This window comes from Vulpes vulpes, chromosome 3 (assembly GCF_048418805.1).
Source record: "Vulpes vulpes isolate BD-2025 chromosome 3, VulVul3, whole genome shotgun sequence".
In the NCBI taxonomy this organism is placed as follows: domain Eukaryota; kingdom Metazoa; phylum Chordata; class Mammalia; order Carnivora; family Canidae; genus Vulpes; species Vulpes vulpes.
The window spans coordinates 92,000,857-92,023,277 of record NC_132782.1 but is presented as its reverse complement, the minus strand read 5'-3'; the positions used below and the strand labels follow the sequence as shown (position 1 = coordinate 92,023,277).

General features: G+C 54.5%; 1 protein-coding gene across 4 annotated transcripts; it reads left to right on the top strand.

Annotated features, from left to right (window-relative positions):
• The first annotated feature begins 442 nt into the window (after positions 1–442).
• Positions 443–20,940, top strand: FBXL19 (F-box and leucine rich repeat protein 19). 4 transcript variants are annotated; one of them, XM_072753464.1, is made up of 11 exons: positions 443–542; positions 4,212–4,412; positions 5,730–5,873; positions 5,977–6,063; positions 6,157–6,375; positions 6,883–7,044; positions 8,164–8,675; positions 15,184–15,347; positions 15,438–15,599; positions 20,015–20,233; positions 20,338–20,940. In XM_072753464.1, the coding sequence occupies exons 2-11, from the start codon at positions 4,236–4,238 to the stop codon at positions 20,514–20,516; spliced, it is 2,025 nt and encodes a 674-aa protein (XP_072609565.1). In that variant the 5' UTR covers positions 443–542; positions 4,212–4,235; the 3' UTR covers positions 20,517–20,940. The 4 variants fall into 4 exon arrangements, with proteins under 4 accessions (XP_072609565.1, XP_025866982.1, XP_025866983.1 ...); XM_026011197.2 differs by lacking the exon at positions 443–542 and adding an exon at positions 2,543–2,937 and having other exon boundaries at positions 6,883–6,915; XM_026011198.2 differs by lacking the exon at positions 443–542 and adding an exon at positions 2,543–2,937.
• Positions 20,941–22,421: the final 1,481 nt, after the last annotated feature.

The window sequence follows — 22,421 nt, the reverse complement described above, 5'->3', positions numbered from 1 at the left end:
CTTCTATCAAACACAGAAGAGAGAGGGGAGCAGGGGTGCTGCCTTGGGGTCAGAAGTGAGTAGTTTTCCAGGCAGAGGAGGAAGATCAAGAAGGCAGGTAAGAAGGCACAAAGGTGGGAAGCATTCCCATTTGCTTTGGCAGCTGAGATGTCTGGAGGGATGCCTCCAAGCCTGGCTGGAGATGAGGCTGGGCAGTACGCAGAACCTACAACTTCAGGCTGAGGAATCTGACCGGGCTTCAGGACCTCAGTCAAATGGAGAATGGGCGCCCCCTGGGAGCAGTGCTCGGTAGTGGACGCTGGAGGACCCAGATGCGAGGGGAGGGCGGGGGAGGGGGTGCGGTTCAAGATGGGGGTAGATTGCCTGCCACAGTTTTCTTCTCACAGGAGCTAACCCCTTCCGGCGTGATGGATTCCTGGGATCCCAGAAGAGCTGGGCAGGAAGGGAACTCGAAAAAGGAACTACCAACACGTGCCCTGTGTCAGGCCCTGAACTGGGCACTTTCGTGAACACTGTCCTAACACACCTAAATCTACTTGGAGGTAGGTATCCTTATCCCCATTTTTCAGATGAGAAAATCGAGGTTTGGTGACTTCCCGAGGAGGGTAGGGGATTTTGTGTGACTTCAGAGCCTCTTCCCTGGAGTCCTCCCGACCTGGAAGGTACCGATTCCATGAGGTTTGGGGGAACAAGCGTCGGGTGTGAGGCGCCCAGGGATAGGAGCGTGATGGTACTTTCGGGGAGAACCACGCCTCCCTTGTCGCGACAATACTGATTACTGTTGCTTTCCTTTAAGAGCCTGGCCCTCAAATATGAAATCCTTGCTACACGCGGGGGCGGGCATTATATATATTCCTTAGATCTCCTGGACGTCTTTCTCCCTCACCCGCATTGAACCCCACTGGTGACATAAATTCTCCCTCTCCACTAGCGAGTGAAGGCGTGGGACTACAATTCCCGGCAGGTCGTTCAGAAAGAGGTGGTGGGGAGAGGAGGAAAGAGACTCTCGCTTCCCGTAGGCTCGCAATTTGCCGTGTCGGCGGTGATGCACATTTCAACAGCCCAACGTCTTTTCTCTGGCGAGCTAATGAAGGGACTACGTCCCCCAGCAGGCACTGCCGCAGAGAGCAAGTGATGGGCCGCCATCACTATTGTAGTCCTTTCCCCCGTTTTCCCAAGGGAGCGGCCCTAGTGCGTGGACTACAAATCCCAGATCGCCACCTCCCCTTCCCTTCGGCCGCCATTTTTGCTGGTTGTCCCCGCCCCTTTCCCCTTCCATTGTCTCCACCAAAGATAATAGAGCGGAGCTGGGAAGACTGCAACTCCCGTCAGGCTCTGCGCCACCGGGAGGGGGATTTCGATGTTACAGGCGGGCGAGGTGCCCAAGGGAGTAGAATGAGGCGACGGGGAGAGGCCAGGTACCCTGCCATCTTTATAGTAGTCTCCTTATTCTCGTGGTTCCGCCATTCTTAAGGCACACTAGAAGGCTAGAAAACTACTATTCCCATCGCACCTCATAAGACCGACTATTAGGTGTACGCCCCTCTTCCGCCATCTTGCTTGTAGTCCTCGTTCCTTTTCACCTTTCCATTGTTCCCGACCAGTAGAAATGGCAGCGGGAAGGCAGCAGATGGACTGCGACTCCCGTCAGGTACCACACACGCGGAGGGTTGTGGATAGGAGGGCGTGTGAGTGCCTGGGAAGGAGGTCGGGTCCGGGGAGAAGGCCATCTTGTTTGTAGTCATCGTTCCCGCTCCTTCTCTATCCTCTGCAACGGGGAGCCTCGGGGCAACCGGACTATAACTCCCGGCATCCTTGGCTCCCGGCTTGGCACGCCCTCCGCCATCTTGTTTGTAGTCCCCGCTGGCCCCAGCATCCCATTGTTCCCACGGTATCCCCGGCGGCCGCAGGACTACGATTTCCGTCGTGCCCTGCGCGTGTTCGTCCTGGAAAGTGGAGGTGGTGGGGAAAGGAGGGGGCAGGGGGCGGGGTTCCTCTGGGAGAAGGAGGGAGTAAAGAGGAGGAGGAGGAGGGAAGAAGGAGGGAGGGGTGGGGGAAGAGAGGAGGAAGGAGGAAGGAGCTCAGGAGGGATGAGAGAGGCGGCCAGGGCCCCGGGCCGAAGCAGCGCGGGGCCGGGGGACCAGGGGGGCTGAGGCACCCCAATTGCCCCCTCCCCCTTTCCCTGCCCCCTTCCATCCTTTCCTTCCACCCTCCGGCTTGAGGAAGGGGATTTATTCAAATTTTATTTAAATCCCTATCTCTGGAGGGTCGCGCGCTGGGGGGGAGGGGGAAGAGGGCGGGGGCGCGCGCAGGCTGGGGGGGCGGGGCCGGAGCAGCTTCCTTCACCCCCCTCCACTCGCCCCGTAGCCCTAGGGCAGGGGGCCGCAGTCTAGGGGCGGACCCAGGGGAGGGGGGCAGGTTACAGGGACCCCCCCCTCCCCGGGAACCGGCGGTGGGCGGGGCTTGAACCCCGGAAACTGTGGGGGGCCCAGGCCTGGCCCTGGACCCCTGGGCAGTGAGGGCCGGGAAGGGGCCAGTTAAAGGGCCGGGGGCGCTGGGGAGAGGCGGAGTGGGGGGAGGGGAGCTGTGACTCGGACCCCAGACTGAGTGGGGCCCGGGCAGAAGCTGAGCACCCTGCGCCCGAGGAGCCCCCGTTGGCCTGGGGGGGCTGAGGGACTGAGCCCCCCAGAGCAGGACCTCCCCCTGGAAGGGCCGCGCCGCAGCCCGTGGGAGGGCCTCGCCCCCGGCGCCCCCCATCTCCACTCGCCGCCGTCCCGGCCTCCGCCGGAGGGAGGGGCCGAGCGCCCTCGGGGGGCCGTGGACCCCGGCGTTCTGAGCGTTCCGCGCCCCGCGCCGCCCGGCCCCCCCGCCGCCGATGGCCGCCGACCCGCCGGGAGCTGCCGAGAAGGGAGAGATGGCTCCCGGGACACGTGTGAGGTGGGTTCATGCGGCTCCTCCTCACCCCCAGACCTGGGCAGCTCCCACTCCCATTCATCCTCAGCCCGGCCTCTCTCTACCTTCCCCGCCCCCAGCCTCGCCCTCTCCTTGCTCCAAACTCCTCATCTCCAGCCCTCCTTCCTGTTACCTCTCAACCCTGGGGAACTGGCCTTCCTTCCTAGACCCTGCTTCCCCTTGCAGACCCCCATCCCCGCCTGCAGTCGCCGCCCTCCAGGCCCCTCCCCTGGAGCGCTGGAGGGCCCCTTCCCCCCATGGATGGGGCTGGAAGTCCCTGGAAAGGGGGAAGCTAGGGTAAGACTCTGGCCACGAAGAGACCCCTCCAGGCCTGCTGAGTCTGTATGGGATCTTGGAGGATCTGGTTTCCATGGGAAGGGGAGCCCGAGGGATTCTAGACAATTAGAGATGGAAAGTAGCTTGGGAAGCTTGGGGAGTGTGTGGGGGGGGAACATGTAGGACTGAGTTCTGTGGAGATGTCAGGGTGGATTCTAGAATCCCAGGGAATCTGGGAGATTGCCCAGGCTGACCTGAGAGATCCAAGAGGAGGGTGTCTTGGGGCAGAAGGAGCTCTGTGGGGAACAAGCAGTTGAGATCTTGAACTGAGGAGGGGCTCTGAAGCAGCATGGGGGGGGGTGTTTCAGAGCCCTAGGGATGGGGGAGGGCAAGCATCCCATTGGATCTGTTGACAACGTATGGGTTTTGGGGGAAGAGAGATTGGGTGGTAGTTGTGTGTGAGAGTGAGGAGGGAGGAAGAAAGGTCTGAAGCTTCTACTCGGGAATTTGGGTATCTTGGAGAGAGGTAAGTCTGGGGAATTTTAGGTTGGGAAATGCATGAGGTGTAGTAGATTTGGGTAACGGGGGAAGAGTGGGGCCTTTCTAAGGTAACTGCACAGACAAGGAGCCCTGGATTTCCAAGGAACTTTGGTGTAGGAATGTCAGTGCAGGGGCCCCATTCCCTTCCTCCTCCCTGGGCTAGGCAAGGGGCTGCTGAGGAAGTGATAGAGTAAAAAGAGTGAGGTCTGGAAGCCAGTTCTCCTGAGGAGCCAGGTGAGCTGCTTTGGGAGAGAGAGGCTTTGAGTAGAGGGACTGGTGCCCCCCCCCCCCCCCCAACCCTCTCCACCCAGGGATGATCTCCTTGTTTCCTGCCTCCCTCAGGAGAGCAAGCTCCGGCTGCCTAGGAATGGGGGGAGCTGCCAGGAGTTTCCCAGGCTGGGGCCTCCGTGGGCCCACCTGACCCTGCCACCATTCACCCACAGCCCTCGGCGTTGCTGACGCCCCCAATGTCGTCGAGCAGCCGAGGGCCGGGGGCCGGAGCGCGCCGACGCCGAACCCGCTGCCGCCGCTGCCGGGCCTGTGTGCGAACTGAGTGCGGGGACTGCCACTTCTGCCGAGACATGAAGAAGTTCGGGGGGCCCGGGCGCATGAAGCAGTCGTGCCTGCTCCGGCAGTGCACTGCCGTGAGTTCTGCCCCCAGTGCATCGGATACGTTGGGGCTTTGGGTGTCCTTCTGGGGTGGCTGCTTCCTAGCACACACTGTAGAGTTGCTGTTTGTTCACGTGTTCATTCAGTGTTTTGTTCAGATGTTCTCCAGACCCATTTTTGCCTCCATTTCCAAGCTGGGGCCAATGTGAAGGCAGCCAGAAGTATCTAATGTAGTGCTTACTTTTGTGTTTTTCCCAGCGTCAGAGGCACAGACTCCTAGAGAGCTTGCCTGTCTCCTACTGTTCCTTAGAGGAATCTGTACACAGGGGCCCACTTTCAGAGCTGGCCCAAGTGAACAGATCTTAGCCTTCTTTGGCCTCATCTTCACTTGCCAGAGTGGTCTTGGATATGAGGCCAGGCTTACCCTTTGTGTGACCTTGAACAAACATTTTGAACCTTGAGGTGCCTTTTCTGTGAAACATTTTCTTTGCTGAGTTGTAAAGATTCAGCAATAGCACGATGTCAGTGTGCCCAGCACACAGTGTAGGTATCGGAGAACAGGAGTTTCTTCCATTGAGCTCTGCAGGGCTCCAGAATGTGGCCCCTTTCCCTCTAGCCCCTCTGCTACCTCGGTACCCCACAGCTCCCCTCTTCTCTCCCTTTGTCCCTCAACCCTTGCTTCACTTTCCTGTTCCTCTTTGCCCTACCTCCTTTATCCTTGGGTCTGTCTCCCCACTGTCAGCATCCTTCAGATGATTCTCTATTACCCTGCCCTCCCCAAAGTCCAGTTGTCTGAGGGCTGCTCTCCCCCCTAGGACCAGCCAGCTGCCTTTAGTGTTCCCAGGAGTCTTGCCAAAACCTGATTCATTGTAGGGTCCGGTGCAACCCTTGGGCTGCCCCCTGTTTAAACTCAGAATCACCCAGAGCTGTGGCCACATGCCCTGCAGTGCTCTCTCTCTCAACAGTATTGTCCTATTTGCTGTGGTTTTTATCCTTCCCCAAAGCCAGCTACAGTTTCAGGGTCACACACACAGACTCTGATTCCAGCTGCAACATTTTCAACAGTGATAACAACTATGTATCCAGTGTCTCTGGGGCATGATCTCATTCTTCCAAAGGTTTTGCAAAGAAAAATGCCTAGCCCCATTTTACAGATGCACAAACAGACAAGAGAAGGTTAAATCACTTGCTCAAGGTCATACTGCCAAAAAGGAACAAATTCAAGATTTGACCTAGTTTGACCCATGGGTTCTGAACCTCATCCAGGGGCTGGCCAGGCTTCCCAGAAGGAAGGGTCTCCCCACCCCTATTGCTTGCTTTCGGGGTCCCTAATACTCCCTCTTCCCCAACAGCCCGTGCTCCCACACACAGCTGTGTGCCTCTTGTGTGGGGAGGCTGGGAAGGAGGACACAGTGGAGGGAGAGGAAGAGAAATTTGGTTTGAGCCTCATGGAGTGTACAATCTGCAATGAGATCGTCCACCCTGGCTGCCTGAAGGTGATGGGCCTGGGGGCCCTGGAGTCTGAAGGTGATGGCCCTGGGGAGCACTGCCTCTGGGTTTACTGGCGCCCTACATGCACTCCCTGCCCTCTGCCTACAGATGGGGAAGGCTGAGGGTGTCATCAATGCGGAGATCCCTAACTGCTGGGAGTGCCCTCGCTGCACCCAGGAAGGCCGGACCAGCAAGGTAGGGGTAGGGGCTGAGCTGGGTGCTGGGTTCTGGGTAGATAGTGGATTGGGGAGCTGGAGAGAACCTCATCCCCAGCTTCCATCTCCCCAGGATTCAGGTGAGGGACCAGGCCGCCGCAGGGCTGACAACGGCGAGGAGGGCGCCAGCCTGGGGAGTGGATGGAAGCTGACGGAGGAGCCGCCGCTTCCACCACCCCCACCCAGGCGCAAGGGCCCCTTACCTGCTGGGCCCCCCCCAGAGGACGTGCCTGGGCCCCCCAAAAGAAAGGAGAGGGAGGCAGGGAATGAGCCCCCCACCCCAAGGAAAAAGGTGAGCAAGGGAGCATGCTCGCGAGGCCCAGCCCAAGGGATTCTGGGAGCAGTAGTCTAGTTCCTTTTTAGGGAGGGTGGGCCCGGGAGGCTGCGCTCTGTGGGTTCCCCAGGGGGTGTTGGGAGATGTAGTTCAAGAGATAGAAGTGGGGGAGGATGGAGCATGCTCAATGGGGAGGAGAGGTACAGGTGAGGGGCAACTGGCACTGGGCAGGGAAGGTTTGGGAGTCTTGGGTGCTTCAGGTAGGAGGAAAAGAGCATGCTCAAATTAGCTGCTACAGAAGAGGAAGGAGGGGCTGGAAAGGGCCTGAGGGGGAAGAAAGAGAAGAGGAGAGCATGCTCAGTGAGTCAAGACACTGTTTGGAAGGTGAGCATGCTCAGAGTTCTTCCTGAGATGGGGGCTTCTGGGATTTGTAGTTGAAGAAGACAGCATGGATCTTAGTTTTGTGGACAGTAAGGGGCTAATGGGGTCTCTCCCTTTCCCCATATTTCCCTCTTGCTCTGGTAGGTGAAAGGAGGCCGAGAGAGGCACCTGAAGAAGGTGGGTGGAGACGCCTGCCTCCTCCGAGGATCGGACCCAGGCGGCCCCGGCCTTCTGCCCCCCAGGGTTCTGAATCCGAGCCAGGCTTTCTCGTCCTGCCACCCTGGGCTCCCTCCCGAGAACTGGGAGGTGTGCCGGGGACCTCCTCCCTCCCCCTCCCACCTTTCCTTGCCCCACCCTCCACCCTGGAGAAGAGATCTGTCCCTTCCTACTCACCTTGTCCTGCCCCTGCCCCATTTGGCTACACTGGGCATCTGGACCCCTGGGAAGAGTGGAGGGGGAGAGGTGGGTTGGGGCCAGGCCACAGGACTTTCCAAGAACCCTTGGGGTGTCATCTGACCCATTTGCGTCATCTTTCCAAACTTAAAGGGAAAAGAACTGAGTTCAAATCCCTGCCCACTGACTCCCTGTGTGGTCTTGGCAACTTGTCAGCTGCTCTGAGCCTCGCTTCCTCATCTGTGAAGGAGATGATACTACCTACTTTATCCACCCATTCCACAGAACTGTTTACATCTAATGAAAGTAAATGAGATTTGTGAACTGTGAAATGTACCTAGATTTGAGGAAGACGAGGCCCAGAGAGGTTAAAAGACTTGCCCAAGGTCACACAGCAAAGTTAGAATTCACGTGTCACTTTGCACTGACACGTGAATGCAAGGGTCTGCCTGATTGTGTTCAAATTCTGTTTCTGGCATTGGTCAGTTTGTAACCTTGGGTAAGTCATTTAGTCTGTCTGAACCTCAGTTTCTTTGAGTGTAAGAGTGGCCCAGGTTGCCACTCCGTTGGAGCACTGTGAAGATGTGAGTCCGTGAGTATGAGGTGCTCTGTCACTCTCATGTCGTTGTCACTCTCACGTCGTTGAAGAGACACGTGGAATCATCTAGTCCAGTGTTCCGTGTTATAGATGATGAGGCCGGGGCTTCCCAAGGTCCCACAGAGAGTTGATAGCCAAGCTGATACTCAAAACTCCATCTCCAGCTCTTTTCAATATTTGACTGCCTTTGGAGATTCATAAGCTATTGAAAGGCTTCTAATTCTTTGAATCAGTGCCTTCATGTGACAGATAAGGAGACTGAGGTCCAGAGAGGGACATGATGATGTGGCTGAGGCCTCACATTGTTCAGGGGCAGAGCTATGGTTAGAACTCGGGACTCTCTTGGGCTGCTCATCCCCTGCTGACTCCTCAGGGCAGGGAGGTGGGAGAGTGTGTGTCAGGCCCTAGAACAGCCTCCCCTTTTCTCCTTGCAGAAACCAAAGCCGCCTTTGGCCTCTGCTGAGGGCCCGGCAGTACCATCCCCATCACCACAGAGGGAGAAGCTAGAGCGTTTCAAGCGCATGTGCCAGCTGCTGGAGCGGGTGCCTGACACCTCCTCGTCCTCCTCGGACTCGGATTCCGACTCTGACTCTTCAGGCACATCGCTGAGTGAGGATGAGGCCCCTGGCGAGGCCCGGAATGGGCGACGGCCAGCCCGGGGCGGCTCGGGCGAGAAGGAGAACCGCGGGGGGCGGCGGGCTGTGCGCCCTGGCAGTGGGGGGCCCCTCCTCAGCTGGCCCCTGGGCCCCGCCCCACCGCCCCGGCCCCCACAGCTGGAGAGGCACGTGGTACGGCCCCCACCTCGAAGCCCTGAGCCCGACACGCTGCCTTTGGCTGCTGGATCCGACCACCCTCTGCCCCGTGCCGCCTGGCTTCGTGTCTTCCAGCACCTCGGGCCCCGAGAGCTGTGTATTTGCATGCGAGTCTGCCGGACTTGGAGCCGCTGGTGAGTGGCCTAGATAGGCCTGGGTTCTCATTTGCTGAATGCCCTGTAACAGCAGGTTATGACCTCTCTGGGTCTTGGTCTTAGGCTGGTAATACTATAGTACGTATACATTAAAGTCTTCCATATTTGTTGCGCACAAACTACATCTTTGAGCCTGTTTGACCCTCGTAACAACTTTGTCAGGGTAGGTTCCCTTTTAAAGATGAAGCTGAGGTCAAAGTTGTGGAGAGGAGATAGTAGAACTGGGAATTTGAATGAAGCACTGTGGCACCAGCACCTTTTCTCTTCATAACCATCATTTATAAGTGTGTGTGTGTCAAGCATAGCACTAAATGCTATGTATGTGTCACCTGATTTGCTTTTCACAGTTCTTCTCATGAAGACAGTCTTATTAGAGGTCCCATTTTCACATAAGAAAGCTCTCTGTGGAGGTGGCCCCTGCCTTCTCAGAGATAGCCGTACATGAGGCCCCTGACCTCCCCCCCATCACTTCTCTATGCCCCAGAGCCACTGCAAGCTCCCTCTGCCTCTCTTCCACTCATCTTCCCACTGCTTCCTGAACCCTATTTGTTCAGAAATGTTGGTCATCCTCCGAAGCCCCTGGTCTTCCTCTTCAGTCCTGCCCCCGACATAATCCCTCCCCAGTCCCATCAAACTGCCACAGTACCCTGTCCTCCTCACAGAGCACGTAGAGACTTTCCCCAAGTTGATGAACTTTTACTCATTTATTCATCCTCCCGTTCATATCGCTTGTCAGAGTGGGGCAGATACTGTGTCTTTATTATCTGCATGTTCCTTATTATCTGCATGTTCCTCAGCGTGGGATGAGGGCAGTGTATGTGCCCAAGAAGTATTTTATTAAATGAATACATTCAGGGTTTTTCCCAGGCACTTACTGTGGGGCAGGCATCCCGCTGGACACTTTGTAGATTATTGGCCCACTTGTTCCTCATAATAGCAACTCTGTGAGAGAATGAGGGACGCCTGAAGTCACAGCACACGCTGGTGGCTGAACTCAAACTCCACTCCTTTTCCTTGGGACTCTGGGGCTCTATTCACCGCTCTGATCTCTGGAGGCTGGTGAGCTAAGAGCATGGGAGTGCAGGCTCTGGAGGCAAATCTTGTTCTTCCCCTGATAAGCTGATGGCTGCTGGGCTAGTTTCTTAACTTCTCTGTGCTTCAGTTTCTTCCTCTGTTAAGCCAGGAGAACTAAAGCATTTACTTCATAGCATCTTTATGAGCTAACATATATAAAGAACCAAGGACAGTACCCAGGAAATAGAAACTACTCAGTTCTTTAGTCAGTGTTATTCACTCAGTTGCAAATATTGGCTGGAAGCACAGACTTTACATCTTCAGAACATAGGTCTGGGCCCTTGAGGAGCTCCAAATCAGCCTGCAGTATAGAAGCAAAGAGAGCAATTGCCAGAGATTACTGCCTCTGCTCACATAGTGGTTGAGGGCATGTTTGCTGAGGCCTCTTTGAGGCCAGCTCTGTGCTTGGCACATGGGATCCAGAACTGAAGAGGACTTGATTTCTACCTCAAGGAGAGACTTGTGACCAAAAGCGGATGAAGCAGAGAGGCTGGCTTGCACAGTGATCTCTAGCTTGGGCCCTGGAGTCTGCCAGCTGTGGGTGTCCTCTGCTGTGACTCCTGTACTGCCTGGATGTATGGCCATGGGTAGATAGCTGTACCTTTCAAGGCCTGTTTTCTCATTTGTGGTCTAGGGTTCATACTAATACCTCGTGAGGCTAAATGAGGTGGTTTTTGCAAGGCACTTAGCACAGTACCTGAAAGGGACTAAACACTCCGTAAAATCGTGGTTTTTCCAATAGGGGTGAAGGTAGGGGAAAAAAAAAAGGATGAAGGTAGGGCAGACCAGAGCTACAGTGGGAACAGGGAGGAGGCTCTGTCAGACGTAGGGGCAGGAGGGGTAGAGGAGAGGAGGGACTCAGGCTGAGAACTTTTTTTCTTTTTAAAGATTTTATTTATTTATTCATGAAAGACAGAGAGAGAGAGAGGCAGAGACACAGGCAGAGGGAGAAGTAGGCTCCATGCAGGGAGCCCAACATGGGACTCGATCCTGGGTCTCCGGGATCACGCCCTGGGCTGAAGACGGTGCTAAACCGCTGAACCACCAGGGCTGCCCAGGCTGAGAACTTTTGAAGAAGCAGAATGGCTTGGCATTTGGTGACTAAATGGCTATGAGAGCTCCGGGGTATCTCTCAGCTGAGTTTCTGGCCCGTAAGCCTGGGTGGGCAGCAGTGCCATTCCCCAAGCTCAGGAACACCAGACGAGGACCAGGTACCAGGAAAGCGAAGTGCTCAGATTTGACATGTTTGGTCCAAAAGGCCTGTGGGCCAGTCAGAGCTAGCAGGGCAGCAGATGGGTGTACAGGTCTGACGCTTAAAAGATCCAGCTTTGGAAGTTCTTGCCATATAGGTAGCAGCTTCCAGAAAGGGAGAAGACAAAATGTCAGTATCTGTGAGTTAGAGAAAGCAACCAGAGACATGGAGATGGGAGAGGTGTCCTGAAGAAGAGAGATTGAGGAAGGAGTGAATGATAAAGTTTAGGATGTTGGCAGGAGGTCTTGGGAGACCCAGGACCAGAAATGGCAGTTGGATTTGCTACAAGAGGTCTTGGTATCCTTGGGTGTGCTACATGGGAGTAGGAGACCAAGCCCAGTCTCATGAAGCTAAGGACATCAGCTCCAAGGCAGGGACTTAATCTGTTTGCTGCTGTGTCCCAGGTTCCTAAGATGGAGCCTGGCATACAATAGAGTCTAAGACAATACTTGTTGGAGGGATGGATGGATGAATGGATGGAAGTGAGGAAATCAGGATGGAGTGTGGAAAGAGGTAGTGAGGGTGGAGCCAGAGAAATTTGTAGGTGGGAGAGCAGGAAGTTTCAGGCTTTCCTGTCTGGTGGCTTTTATCTCTCTCGGAACTGGGAGGCAAAGTGAACATACCAAGAGTAAAGGGAGGGGGGTGGGCAGAGGAAGCATGACAGAGTTGTTAGTTGTAGAAAAAAGGGTTGGAGCTTGGAGAACTGAGCAGAGAGGGTGACAGGAAAGGGACTGGACCACAGGGTGAGGACCAGTGGATCTGGGAATAAAGGCCTGAAGATGGGTGGATAGGAGGACAGTGGTGGCATCAAGGAACCCAGAGAGCTGAAAGTCAAGAACCAGTTTTGGCTGGAGCTCCTTACAGGCACCAGTTGGACTGCTGCATCTGCATCCCCAAAGGGCCTCTGCAACACAGGTTTAGGCCCAGAATTTCGAATTTGGGAGGTGAGCTTAATAGGCAGCTGAGTCAGCTGGGGCGGCTGGAGTCTAGGAAAAAGTGAATGGGTTAGGGAACTCAGACTCGAGCCCTGATGACCCTGGATGAGGGCATGCCGTGCCTCTTAAGAATTCTTCCTGCTTCTCACCGTAGTCATTCCACAGCTTAGAAAGAACCAATCCATGGTTACCTGCTACCTTTACAGTGAACTCCCACAGCCCTCTTGGACATTTGGACACATACAGTACCTTAGTGAGTGCATTAAATGACAGTCTAGCCTGGCATTACAGCCTGCCGTGACTTGGTGTGCCCACCCTGGGCCTCCTCTGCAGTCCTGTCCCTGCCTCTTCCCCAGACATGGTTCAGGCTCTCAATCTAGAGCAGCTTGGGTTAAAGCCTGGCTTTGCTGCTACTTAGTAGCTGTGGGACCTGGGACAAATTTCTTGACCTCCATGGGCCTTGTTTCTCTTAATTTGAAAGAGGAGATTATAGTAACAGTATTTATTTCCTGGGGCTGTTGTGAGGCTAACTGGCTATGCACAGACCAGTACCTGGCACGTAGTAAACCCTTGATAAACACTAGGTATTAATGCCATAGTCAGCCCCATCTTCCTCATTATTAAGGCAAGGGAATGAATTACCCTTTGTTCCTGCTGCCCGGGTTTCTCAGAGTTTTCTGTCTGTGTCCTAGCCCTGGATGCTGGTTCTTCCCCATCTGGAATGTACTCTCTCTTCCCTCCCCTTACGGTCTCCCTAGGAAGCTCTCTGTCAGATCCTATCATTGACTGTTTTGTCCCTTGCTGCTTCAGTTACCGTGGACTGCCTACATTTCCCTTGTTTCCTGACAGCCCAGTGGAGGCCCCGAGTGGATTGTTGGCCACAACTGAGGTTTAAACCTAGTGTCCTAGTCGTTCAAGGGCAAAGGGACCAATTAGTTCAAGCGAAGAAAAGTCATGGGAGACTTCCTGGAAGAGGAAACACTGGAGCTGAGTGTTGAAAGCTCTGGGTTGGTTGGCATTTGGGGCAGAAGCACAACGTGTGCTAATATGTGTTGGCACCAGGCAGCAATGTGTGTCTATAGGCGGGCAGGTGGTTTGGTCTGGCTTTTGTGGAGTATGATACAGAAACACTTGGTGGGGTGGCCTGTGTGGGCGCCTAGGGGGAAGAGTTCCTTTCTAGTCATGGAAGATCCAGGTCTTCTTCAAGGTGGGATAGTGGCAATTGAACTGAGACTCAAGACTGGATTGGAATGGGCAATTCCACTGGATGGAAAGTGGAAACGGGCGGGACCTAGGGACAGAAGCTGGGTTGAGGGTTAGGTTGAGTTTTTTTCCTTTTCTGTTTTTTTTAGGATTTTATTTATTTATTCATGAGAGACAGAAATGTAGGCAGAGGGAGAGGCAGGCTCCCCATGGGGAACCCAATACACAACTCGATCCCAGGACCCCGGGATTGTGACCTGAGTCAAAGGCAGACCTCAACCACTGAGCCACCCAGGCACCCCTTCATTTTCTGTTTTATAATCGGAGAGATTTGCAAATGTTAATTGGTTGAGTGGAAGGAACCAGGAGAGGGAGAGGCTAGAATGCCAGAAGAGGCAGGGAAGGGGTAAGAAGCAGCAGGCAGAACAAGAAGTGGATTTGTTGGGATTGAAGCCTTAGTGTTTGTGCCCCCAGTGATTCCCTAAAATGTTGTACAGGGCTCTATGGAGAATGCCTGGCAGTTTCAAGTGGCACAAAACCATGCCTTAATCCTTCTATTAGTTTTGAAAAGGAAGTCTCACCATTGGGTGCTATTGTATCTTTAACACCTCTCTAATACTTATCTCCCTGTTTAACAAAAATAGTCTTCAGGTGGTAGCCTAAAGCCACACCAACACCTGCCTAGAATTTAATAGCCCCAGTGTGTTTTTATTGTGCGTATTTCTAAGGTTAACATTTTTATGCGAAACAATACTGGTTTTAAGTGCAAGGAGGGGATCCATTTAAAGATGAATTCATGTTCTGCAGAGAAGGAGATAGCAACTAACTGGAGTTGGTAAGCACTGCTCCAGCCCAGGGCTTCTCAAAGGGGGAACCCTTCAGGATGAGGGGAGGGGTGGGAGGGAGGTGAGACAGCTTCCTGGGCCTTCCTCACCCCTGCTGCTTCTGAAACAGCCCCTCTAGCCCAGTGGGAATTTCCGGACATGCATTGAGAACTGGAAGAGGCTTTTCAAACTAAGTCTCAAGGAGCTTTAGTGGCCACAGGGTGTTCACAGATGACCTTGGGAGAGGAGGGGAAGGGGTCCCTGGTGAAATAATTTTGGGAAGCCCATCTCTGGTTTGCTGTACCGCGGGGACCAAAGTTGTCAGGGATCAGGAAACCTGTTTAACTTTGTGTAGGCCTCATGTTTCTTTGAAACTTTGATTCTTGGCCCTACCAGGCCTTCCATAAACAGTGAGTGAACAAATGAAAAGCTATAGACGAAGCATATTGTGGGGGAGTGCTCAATAGAAGCTTCAGGGACCTCACATAGGCTTCGCAGCATTCATTCATTCAGCACACGTGCAGTAGATGATCTGCTATGCACCCGGCATGGGCTAGGCACTGGTGCTACCAGAGGGGAAAAGCTGTACCTGCCCTTGTTGAGACTGTGCTCTAGTTGGAGGGACATAGCAATCCAAGGGAGGAGATAACAAGGCTGTAAGTCAGGCCTTGGGCATCTGGCCACCAGAATGGGGCAGATAGGGCTCAGCGGCAGAGATTAATAGGGTAGATGAGAAGTTCCCACGAGTCACCATAACTTAGCCAAGGAGAACTCCAGAAGTGCAAGGTGGGGGGTTTGTGGGGGCTGCTGACAGATCTCTTTGATGTTACATCAAATACAATGTGTAGGGTGCTTGTGTCTTTGGCAAAATGCTTTATGAGCTGTAAGGTCTGTGAACTGCAGTGACCTCATTTGATCTGACAGTAGCCCTGTGGGGCAGGCTGAGTCTGGATCATTATCTTCATTTTACAAATAGAGCGTCTGAGGCTCAGGGAGAGGAATGGACCTGCTTGGGGTCTCGCATCCAGTTGGTGATGAAGTTGAGCCCCAAATCCAGTGCTCTTGGCCTGAGGCCGGGAACTTTCTGCCACCCCTGCTGTCTCTGTGAGCCAGGGCAGAGCTGTGGGGGACCCTTGAAGTAGGGAGTTTGGCAGGCTCGCGAAGAGCTGAGGGCTCTGTCTCCCTCTTGTGGCTGGCAGGTGCTATGACAAGCGTCTGTGGCCTCGAATGGACCTGAGCCGTCGAAAGTCACTGACCCCACCCATGCTCAGTGGTGTGGTTCGTCGCCAGCCCCGAGCCCTGGACCTCAGCTGGACAGGTGTCTCCAAGAAGCAGCTCATGTGGCTTCTGAACCGTTTGCAAGGTAGGGGGTGATGGCAAGGTAGGAGAGGGTAAAGAGGGAGATGATCCTGACCTCCCCACCAACTTCCCAACCTCCCCACCCCCTGTCCAGGCCTGCAGGAGCTGGTGCTCTCCGGCTGCTCCTGGCTCTCTGTCTCTGCCCTGGGCTCTGCCCCACTGCCGGCCCTGCGGCTCCTGGACCTCCGCTGGATTGAGGATGTTAAAGACTCACAGCTCCGCGAGCTGCTGCTGCCTCCACCAGACACCAAACCAGGTGTGGCCTCTGGTGGCTTATTTGTAAAATGGGTTGGGCAAGGGGCAGGGGGAGGTATGAGGCCTCCAAGGTCTCTTCTGACTCATGCTGAATGTTAAGAGATGTCAAGAAAGGGTAGAACACATGAGTTTGGTTAGAAGGCCTTGCTTGGCCACCGTTTGTTCATTTACTCACCTGCTGTGCATTGGGCCCTGTGATAGGAACTGTGAGGGAACAGGGATGAAGGGGATGTAGCTTCTGCCCTCTAGAGGGGAGATGATGATGGGAGGAAACATGGTATAGGACAGGAGAATGACAGAAGAATTCTGGGATAAGCCAGGAGCATGGCCGATGGCAGATGAGAGTAAAGTCATAGGGTATGGTGGGCCTTACTGGGGAGCTTCCTCCAAAGGGAGCAGCATCAGTTGACATGGAAGAGCGCAGGCCCAGTATGGGCAGTCCCTTCCATTTGTCAAGGAGAGCCAGACACGTGGATTTTTCTCTGTAATATTCTTGATTTTATTTTATTATTTGTTTATTCTATTTGAGAAGGGGAGAGCAAGAGAGTGAGTGAGCATGAGCAAGGGGAAAGGCAGAGGGAGAAACAGACACCCTGCTGAGTGGGGTGCCTGATGTGGGGCTTGATCCCAGGACCTTGAGATCATGACCTGAGCTGACGCTTAACTGACTGAGCCACCCAGGCTCCCTGAAATATCCTTAATTTTAAATGATAGCAGTTAATTTAACATTCTTTTAAAATTCATGTGTGGACCAGTACAAATATGGCTGAGAATAGATTTGGCCCTTCTGCCCCCCTTGCCCTACACTGAAAGGTAAGGGTTTTCCTGAGGGAATGGAGCAGAAAGGCAGAGCCAGTTACCTTGGAAAGTTGCATAGGGGCGGTGGTGTCCTCTCCCAAGTGAGGCTAGCTCCCTCTCCACCCCTGGGTCAGGCCCAGGTACCCTGCCAGGTAGAGACAGCTTTTACTATTGAACACATACTCTGGCCCTGGCCTGGTGGAAGGCCCTAGAGACTTCAAACAGCCTTATTCCCTACCCTGTAGAACCCCAATAATGCAGAAAAGAGAGGATCAGAAATAGAAGGTTATGGGGTGATATGGTTGAGTCTGTGGTTAGGGGTTGGGGGGGACAGTAAGACAATCCCTGCCTGAGGAGATGCTGTTGGAACGGAGTCCTAAAAAGGGCAGGGGTGTCTCAGGGAGTGTGAGGCAGGAGTCAGCACCTCCGTAGGGCATGAGGTCCATGCTGGCAGAGGGGCATGCTTGGAGCATAGGCTGGTCACAGGAGGTGCAGGTTAAGGAGCGCTGAGGCCTAGGGATTCCTTGTCTAGCCAGGAGATGGGATACTCGCAACAGCTTCTCTGGCCCCCACTAGTCTATTTTCCACACTGATGCCAGGAAAACTTCCAGAAGGGCAAATCTCCATGTCACTCCTAGGCTCTAAACTTTCTCATAGCCCCCCAGTACTCTTTGGATAAAGACTGATATTTTTTGGGTAAGGCCTGGCATGGTCTGGCTCCCACTGATCTATGCCATCCCCACATTTCAGCCTCTTCAGCCTCTTTACCAGAGTCCCTCCAGCCTGGGGCCTTTGCTTAGTTCTCTTTGTCTGAATGCTTTACCCCCCTTTGTGTCCTTTGTCTGTTTAACATCTAACCATCCTTCAGGCTTCAGCATAAATGCCACTTCCTCCTAGAAGCCCTCCATGATCCTTCTTCCCACTGAGATCAAGGTTCCTTTAGAGCTTTGAGAGCAGTTTTCTCCCAGTTGTTCCTGCATGGTTGTGAAGTGATTTAATGAAAACCCATTTCTTCTCCCTGAGTTCGTAAGCTTTGGGAGGGCAGGGACTGTGCTTAGCCCAGAGCCTTGTTTTCACAGCTCACTTTTCAGTGCCCTTCTTTCCACTCTAGTCCCCTTCACAGCAGCCTTGGAAGGAGATAGAGCAACATCTAGGATTCTTACTATCTGGACAAGGCACCAGGGGCTCAGAGGGGTTGACAGCTACAAGTCACATGGGCATAGCTAGGCTGGAGAACTCCCCTGTTGCCTGCTCTTAATGGAATGGGACTGAGCCAGGAAGATTTAGGTGGAGGTGAGGTTGGGCATTAGGAACCATGGATTCCATGAGGTGAGAAAGTGCTGGTTGGCTGGCACACTGACACCAATTCCTCCTGCCTGATCTACCTCAGGAGCATACAGAGATGAGCCTTCCAGGCACTTAAGACCAAGATTGCATATAGTGTTGGGACTCTACACTCACCATCCTTACTTACCTTGGCTCTTTGGCTCTGTGCAGCATTCCTGGAGCAAAACTTAAAGTTCTTCTATTTCCCTGCTTTTGTCCCCACTGCCCTCTGCCTGGCCTGCTCTTATCTCACTTCTTTGCACATTCAAATCCTTGGAAGACCACCCTAAATGCTGGCCCCTTGATGAAATCCTTGAGATGCCCACTTCCCCTGCCCAGGCCAGAAGTGACCTGTCTTTCCTCTGCTTCCCTCTAATGGCTTTTAGCTGTGGCCCAAGATTGAGGGTATCTGCAGATGTATCCCCTTCCAAGGCCCTCAGCTCTTTGAAGGAAAAAACGAGGTGGAATTCAGAGTTTGCCAAGTCAAGTGCCCATGAAAGTGGCCAGGCAGGTGACAGGAGGGATGGGCTTGGTGAATGACTTTAGGGAGTAGCATCTTGCAACCCAGTTTCCATCTAGTCATTTTCAGGTGCAAGGGATAGCCCAGTGGTGCCAGATCAAGATTTCTTTATGAAAAAAAAAAAAAAAAAGATTCCTTTATGGAAATTAGTCATTAAGAAAAATTTTAGCACTATAAAAATTTCAGGTTCCATAAAATACTTGTATAGGCTAGTTTCATGAGTTTGTGATATCTGATCTAGTTTATCTATGGGCTAAGCTCGTGCCTGGGAGGCAGATAGTATTGTGGTATGTTTGGTCTGGTGTCCTACTCTGTTTCTTTGGTCCTGTGACCTTGGACAGCTTGCTTAATGATTGGAGCCTCAGAATTCTCATCTGTAAGCAGGAGTGGTAATCGCACAGCTGTGGTTCTTAAAGCAAGGTCCAGACCAGCAGCATCACCATTACTGGAGAACTTGTTAGAAAAATAAACTCTGAGGCCCTACCTTAGATTCCCTAACCTCTGATGGTGAGACTAGCAACCATCCTAGGCAGCCCTCCAGGGGACATAGAAGAGCTGCCGGCCTAGGAGTAGGTTGCCACTTGGCCCACTTAGCTGGTGCCTGGCTCACACTGAGTGTTCAATTAATGGTGGCTAGTGTACCAGAGGCACTTAGTTTAAAACAAAACAAAACATAGGGGCACCCGGGTGGCTCAGCCAGTTAAGCATTTGACTCTTGATTTTGGCTTGGGTGGCTCAGGTGATATCAGGGGAACCTACTTAAGATTCTTTTTCTCCCTCTGCCCCTACCCCCTCCTCTCAAAACCCCAAAAATGTAATGCAGGAATGTGGTAGACACAATAAAAGAAAAGCAGGCCACATGCCACATGCTTTGGATGTAGAGATGAGGGATATGAGCTCTTCTACCCTGGAGATGAGGGAAGAAGAAGTCTCTAAGCTCAAATCTAAAAGCCAGGGACACTGTCAAAGCCCAGGACAGAACATTGATTTCCATGGTCAGAGTCTAAGGGCAGTGTCATCTCTGGAATCTGGCCCCAGTGTTTGAGAGTGGGAGGGGAGTTAGAAACTGAGACAGGGATGAGACCTTATAGGAACTGGAATGTTCTAGCCAAGGAGATGCCCTTAGAGTTTTTAGTAGAGGAGGGATGGCGTCCTACTTGTTTTTGGGCATGACTCAGGAGAGGCTGGACTGAGTGCGGAGGCTAAGGCTGGAGTTCAGGCAAGAGTGGTGGTTGTCCCAGAGCAGTGACCAGGGAATGGAGAGCAAGTGATCTAGCAGGTGATGTTACTAATGGAAGGAGAGGGAAGTAGGAGGGAGCCTGGGGTGGCAGTTCCATTAGGGACAGCACTTGTTGGATGAGTGAATATATATATATGGAGCACCTCTGTCCCGATTGCTAGGGATAGAGCAAGCGCAAGAGAAGAATTCTTGCCTTTTTGGAATTAACATTCTAGTGGGAAGAGAGGAAAAAATAAGTCACATGTTGAGAGAAGGGGAACCATAATGGCAGGGAAGGGGTAGGACTGTTTGGAATGTTACCGTATCAAACAGAGTAATCATGGAGGGTCTCACTGAGGAGGTGATGTGAGCAATGGACAGATTAAAAGAGGTCTGGTTATGGGGGTGTTTGGGAGAAGAGCAGGTGGAGGCTCTCTTGTGGGAGCAGGTTTAGGGGGTGGTGAGGACTCAGAGTGTGGAGACAGCTGGTCCAGATGCCTCGGTGCAGGCACCGGAGCAGCCAGGAGTGCTGACCTCTTAACTACCTGCCCAGGGCAAACGGAGAGCCGTGGGCGGCTGCAGGGCGTAGCAGAGCTGCGCCTGGCAGGCCTGGAGCTGACAGATGCCTCCCTGCGGCTCCTGCTGCGCCACGCACCCCAGCTGAGTGCCCTGGACCTGAGCCACTGCGCCCACGTCGGGGACCCCAGTGTCCACCTACTCACAGCCCCCACTTCCCCACTCCGCGAGACCTTGGTGCACCTGAATCTTGCTGGTAAGCATTCTCTGTGTCCATCCCACTAGTGTGTTAAGTCCCCATCGCCAGTGTCCACTTCCTACACACCTTCATGGTCTCAGCTCCCACTGCCTCACCTCCAGGGTGCCACCGCCTCACGGACCACTGCCTCCCGCTGTTCCGCCGCTGCCCGCGCCTCCGCCGCCTAGACCTGCGCTCCTGTCGCCAGCTCTCACCTGAAGCTTGTGCCCGGCTGGCAGCCGCTGGGCCTCCTGGCCCCTTCCGCTGCCCAGAGGAGAAGCTACTTCTCAAGGACAGCTAGTTGGGTGCCCCCCACCCTCCCCCAGGACTCATCAGGAGCCTGGACCTCGGGCCTTCATTTTATCCCTGCCAGGAGGCCAGGTTACCCACCTCATGACTTGGGATTCCTGCCCAGGGACTCGAGCCAGCCTCCCCCTTCTCTACCCCCTGCACTGATATCTCTGGGGGTCTCTCCTTCCCATCCCCTCTCCCTTCCACCTGCTTCATTGTCCATCCCCTGGGGGGAGTGGGTCAGAGGTACTGGGGGGTGCTGAGCCAAAGGGATGGTGGGAGGGGGGTAAGGTGCAAGTTTGAGGGAGGGAAATGGGAAAAGGGTATCTGCACACAGGATACTGGGAGCCAGGGGGCTGGGGGAGGTGGAGGATGGGCTGGGGGAGGGGGGCAGAAAGCAGACCATCAAGGGTGCAGGGAACCAAGACCAGATACTTGGAGTTGGGGGGTGGGGGTGGGGCCAAAAAGGGAAACGAGAGGAGCAATTGGGGATCCAAGTGTCAGAGATGGGGGGGACTTGGGGAACCAGGGGAAAGCTAGGGCTGAGTGAAGGGTGGGGGCAAAGAGCAGGTGTGGGGGCAGTAGTACCCCCTCAGGGGGTCACACCCCTCTCCTTACTCCCTCCCCAGATTTCAGTTCCTTCCCCCCCCCAACCCTGACTCCTTGAACGTCACTGACAATGGCAGCTATTGCGAGGAGTGGGGGCCGCGGGCCTTCCCGCTGTTCAGCGTGGCCCAGGGGAGTGGTGAGGGGTACCCCAGCCCCCTACCTGCCTCCCCGCACAATACTTGAACATTCATCTGTACTGAAGTGTTACTTGAACCGGGGGAACCTCGGACCTGGGGGAGCCGGAGTGAGGGGACTGATTCGCTTGGACTGAGACTGGACTGGTGGGCACCCAGCTTGGACTGCGCCACCCCCAGGCTCTCTCTTGCTTTACTGTATTGAGCAGCTCCACCCCTCCTGACCTGAGGTGGGGGTGGGGGTGGGGTGCCAGCCCAATGATGGGGAAGATGGGACTCCTCCAGCTTGGCTCTTCCCACTCTTTCATCGTCATGGAAACTTGTATCCCATTTGCCCAGGGAACTGCCACTCCTGGTTGCCATGGAAATAGCAGCCAATGGACACCTCCCGAAGCCAGTGCTAAGGCTGGAAAAGGCCCCTCTTAGTTGCCATGGGAACTTAGTAACAGACTCTTGGCCCGCCCCTCCTCCAGGGCGGGGGCGGGGCTTTGGGAGCCAGCGGGGAGGAGTTGGGGCCAGATCCCGCCCCTCAGCCCAGGCCTCCCGGGGGAGCCGGGTTGTACCATGTAGGGGAGGGGGGATCTATCCACATACCTCAGGTAACAGGGAGGTGCGAGGGTGGGGGGAGGGACTGGGCGGACCAAAGGCCGGAGGGGAGGGGGTTCTGGGTACTGCGAAAGGCTTGAGGATGGGGCCGCTGGAGGGAGGGGGAGGAGGCAGCCCGGCGGGGTCAAGTGGGGGGTCCCAGCCGGGCTGGGCCCCTGGGCCCCGGGTCTGTACAATACGGTTTGCTATAAAACTCAAAATCTTCCAGCCAGGGCCGCCGCGTTCGTGTGTCTCTCTTCGGCGTTGAGGTGGGGGTAGAGCCCAGAGGACCGAGTGCTCATCTTTTGGGCCTCTGGGAGAAGGGGTCTGTTTGGATGCTTCTGGGGGTCCTTAGAACCTCCTACGGCTTCTCGGGACGGAGAATGCCGGACCCCCTGGCGTCCCTACAGGTGGATGGATTCACCTTCCTCCGGCTCACTACGGGGAGGGGTTTGGAGGTCTGGGTACCTAGGGGTGTCCGTGTACGCCGAATTGTCTGGGGCCCGGGAACTCCCAGTCACAGGCTGGGGCTAGGCGTTCCCCGGGGCGGGGCTCGGGCGCCGGGTTGGTAGCGAAGTGGCCTGGGG

Bases quoted from the DNA above. Each gene is read 5' to 3' on its own strand.
- FBXL19 (XM_072753464.1), top strand. From the start codon at position 4,236: ATGTCGTCGAGCAGCCGAGGGCCGGGGGCCGGAGCGCGCCGACGCCGA. The intron at 7,045-8,163 runs GTGTGCCGGGGA...TTCTCCTTGCAG, and splicing joins TCCCTCCCGAGAACTGGGAG to AAACCAAAGCCGCCTTTGGC. The intron at 15,348-15,437 runs GTAGGGGGTGAT...CCCCCTGTCCAG, and splicing joins GCTTCTGAACCGTTTGCAAG to GCCTGCAGGAGCTGGTGCTC.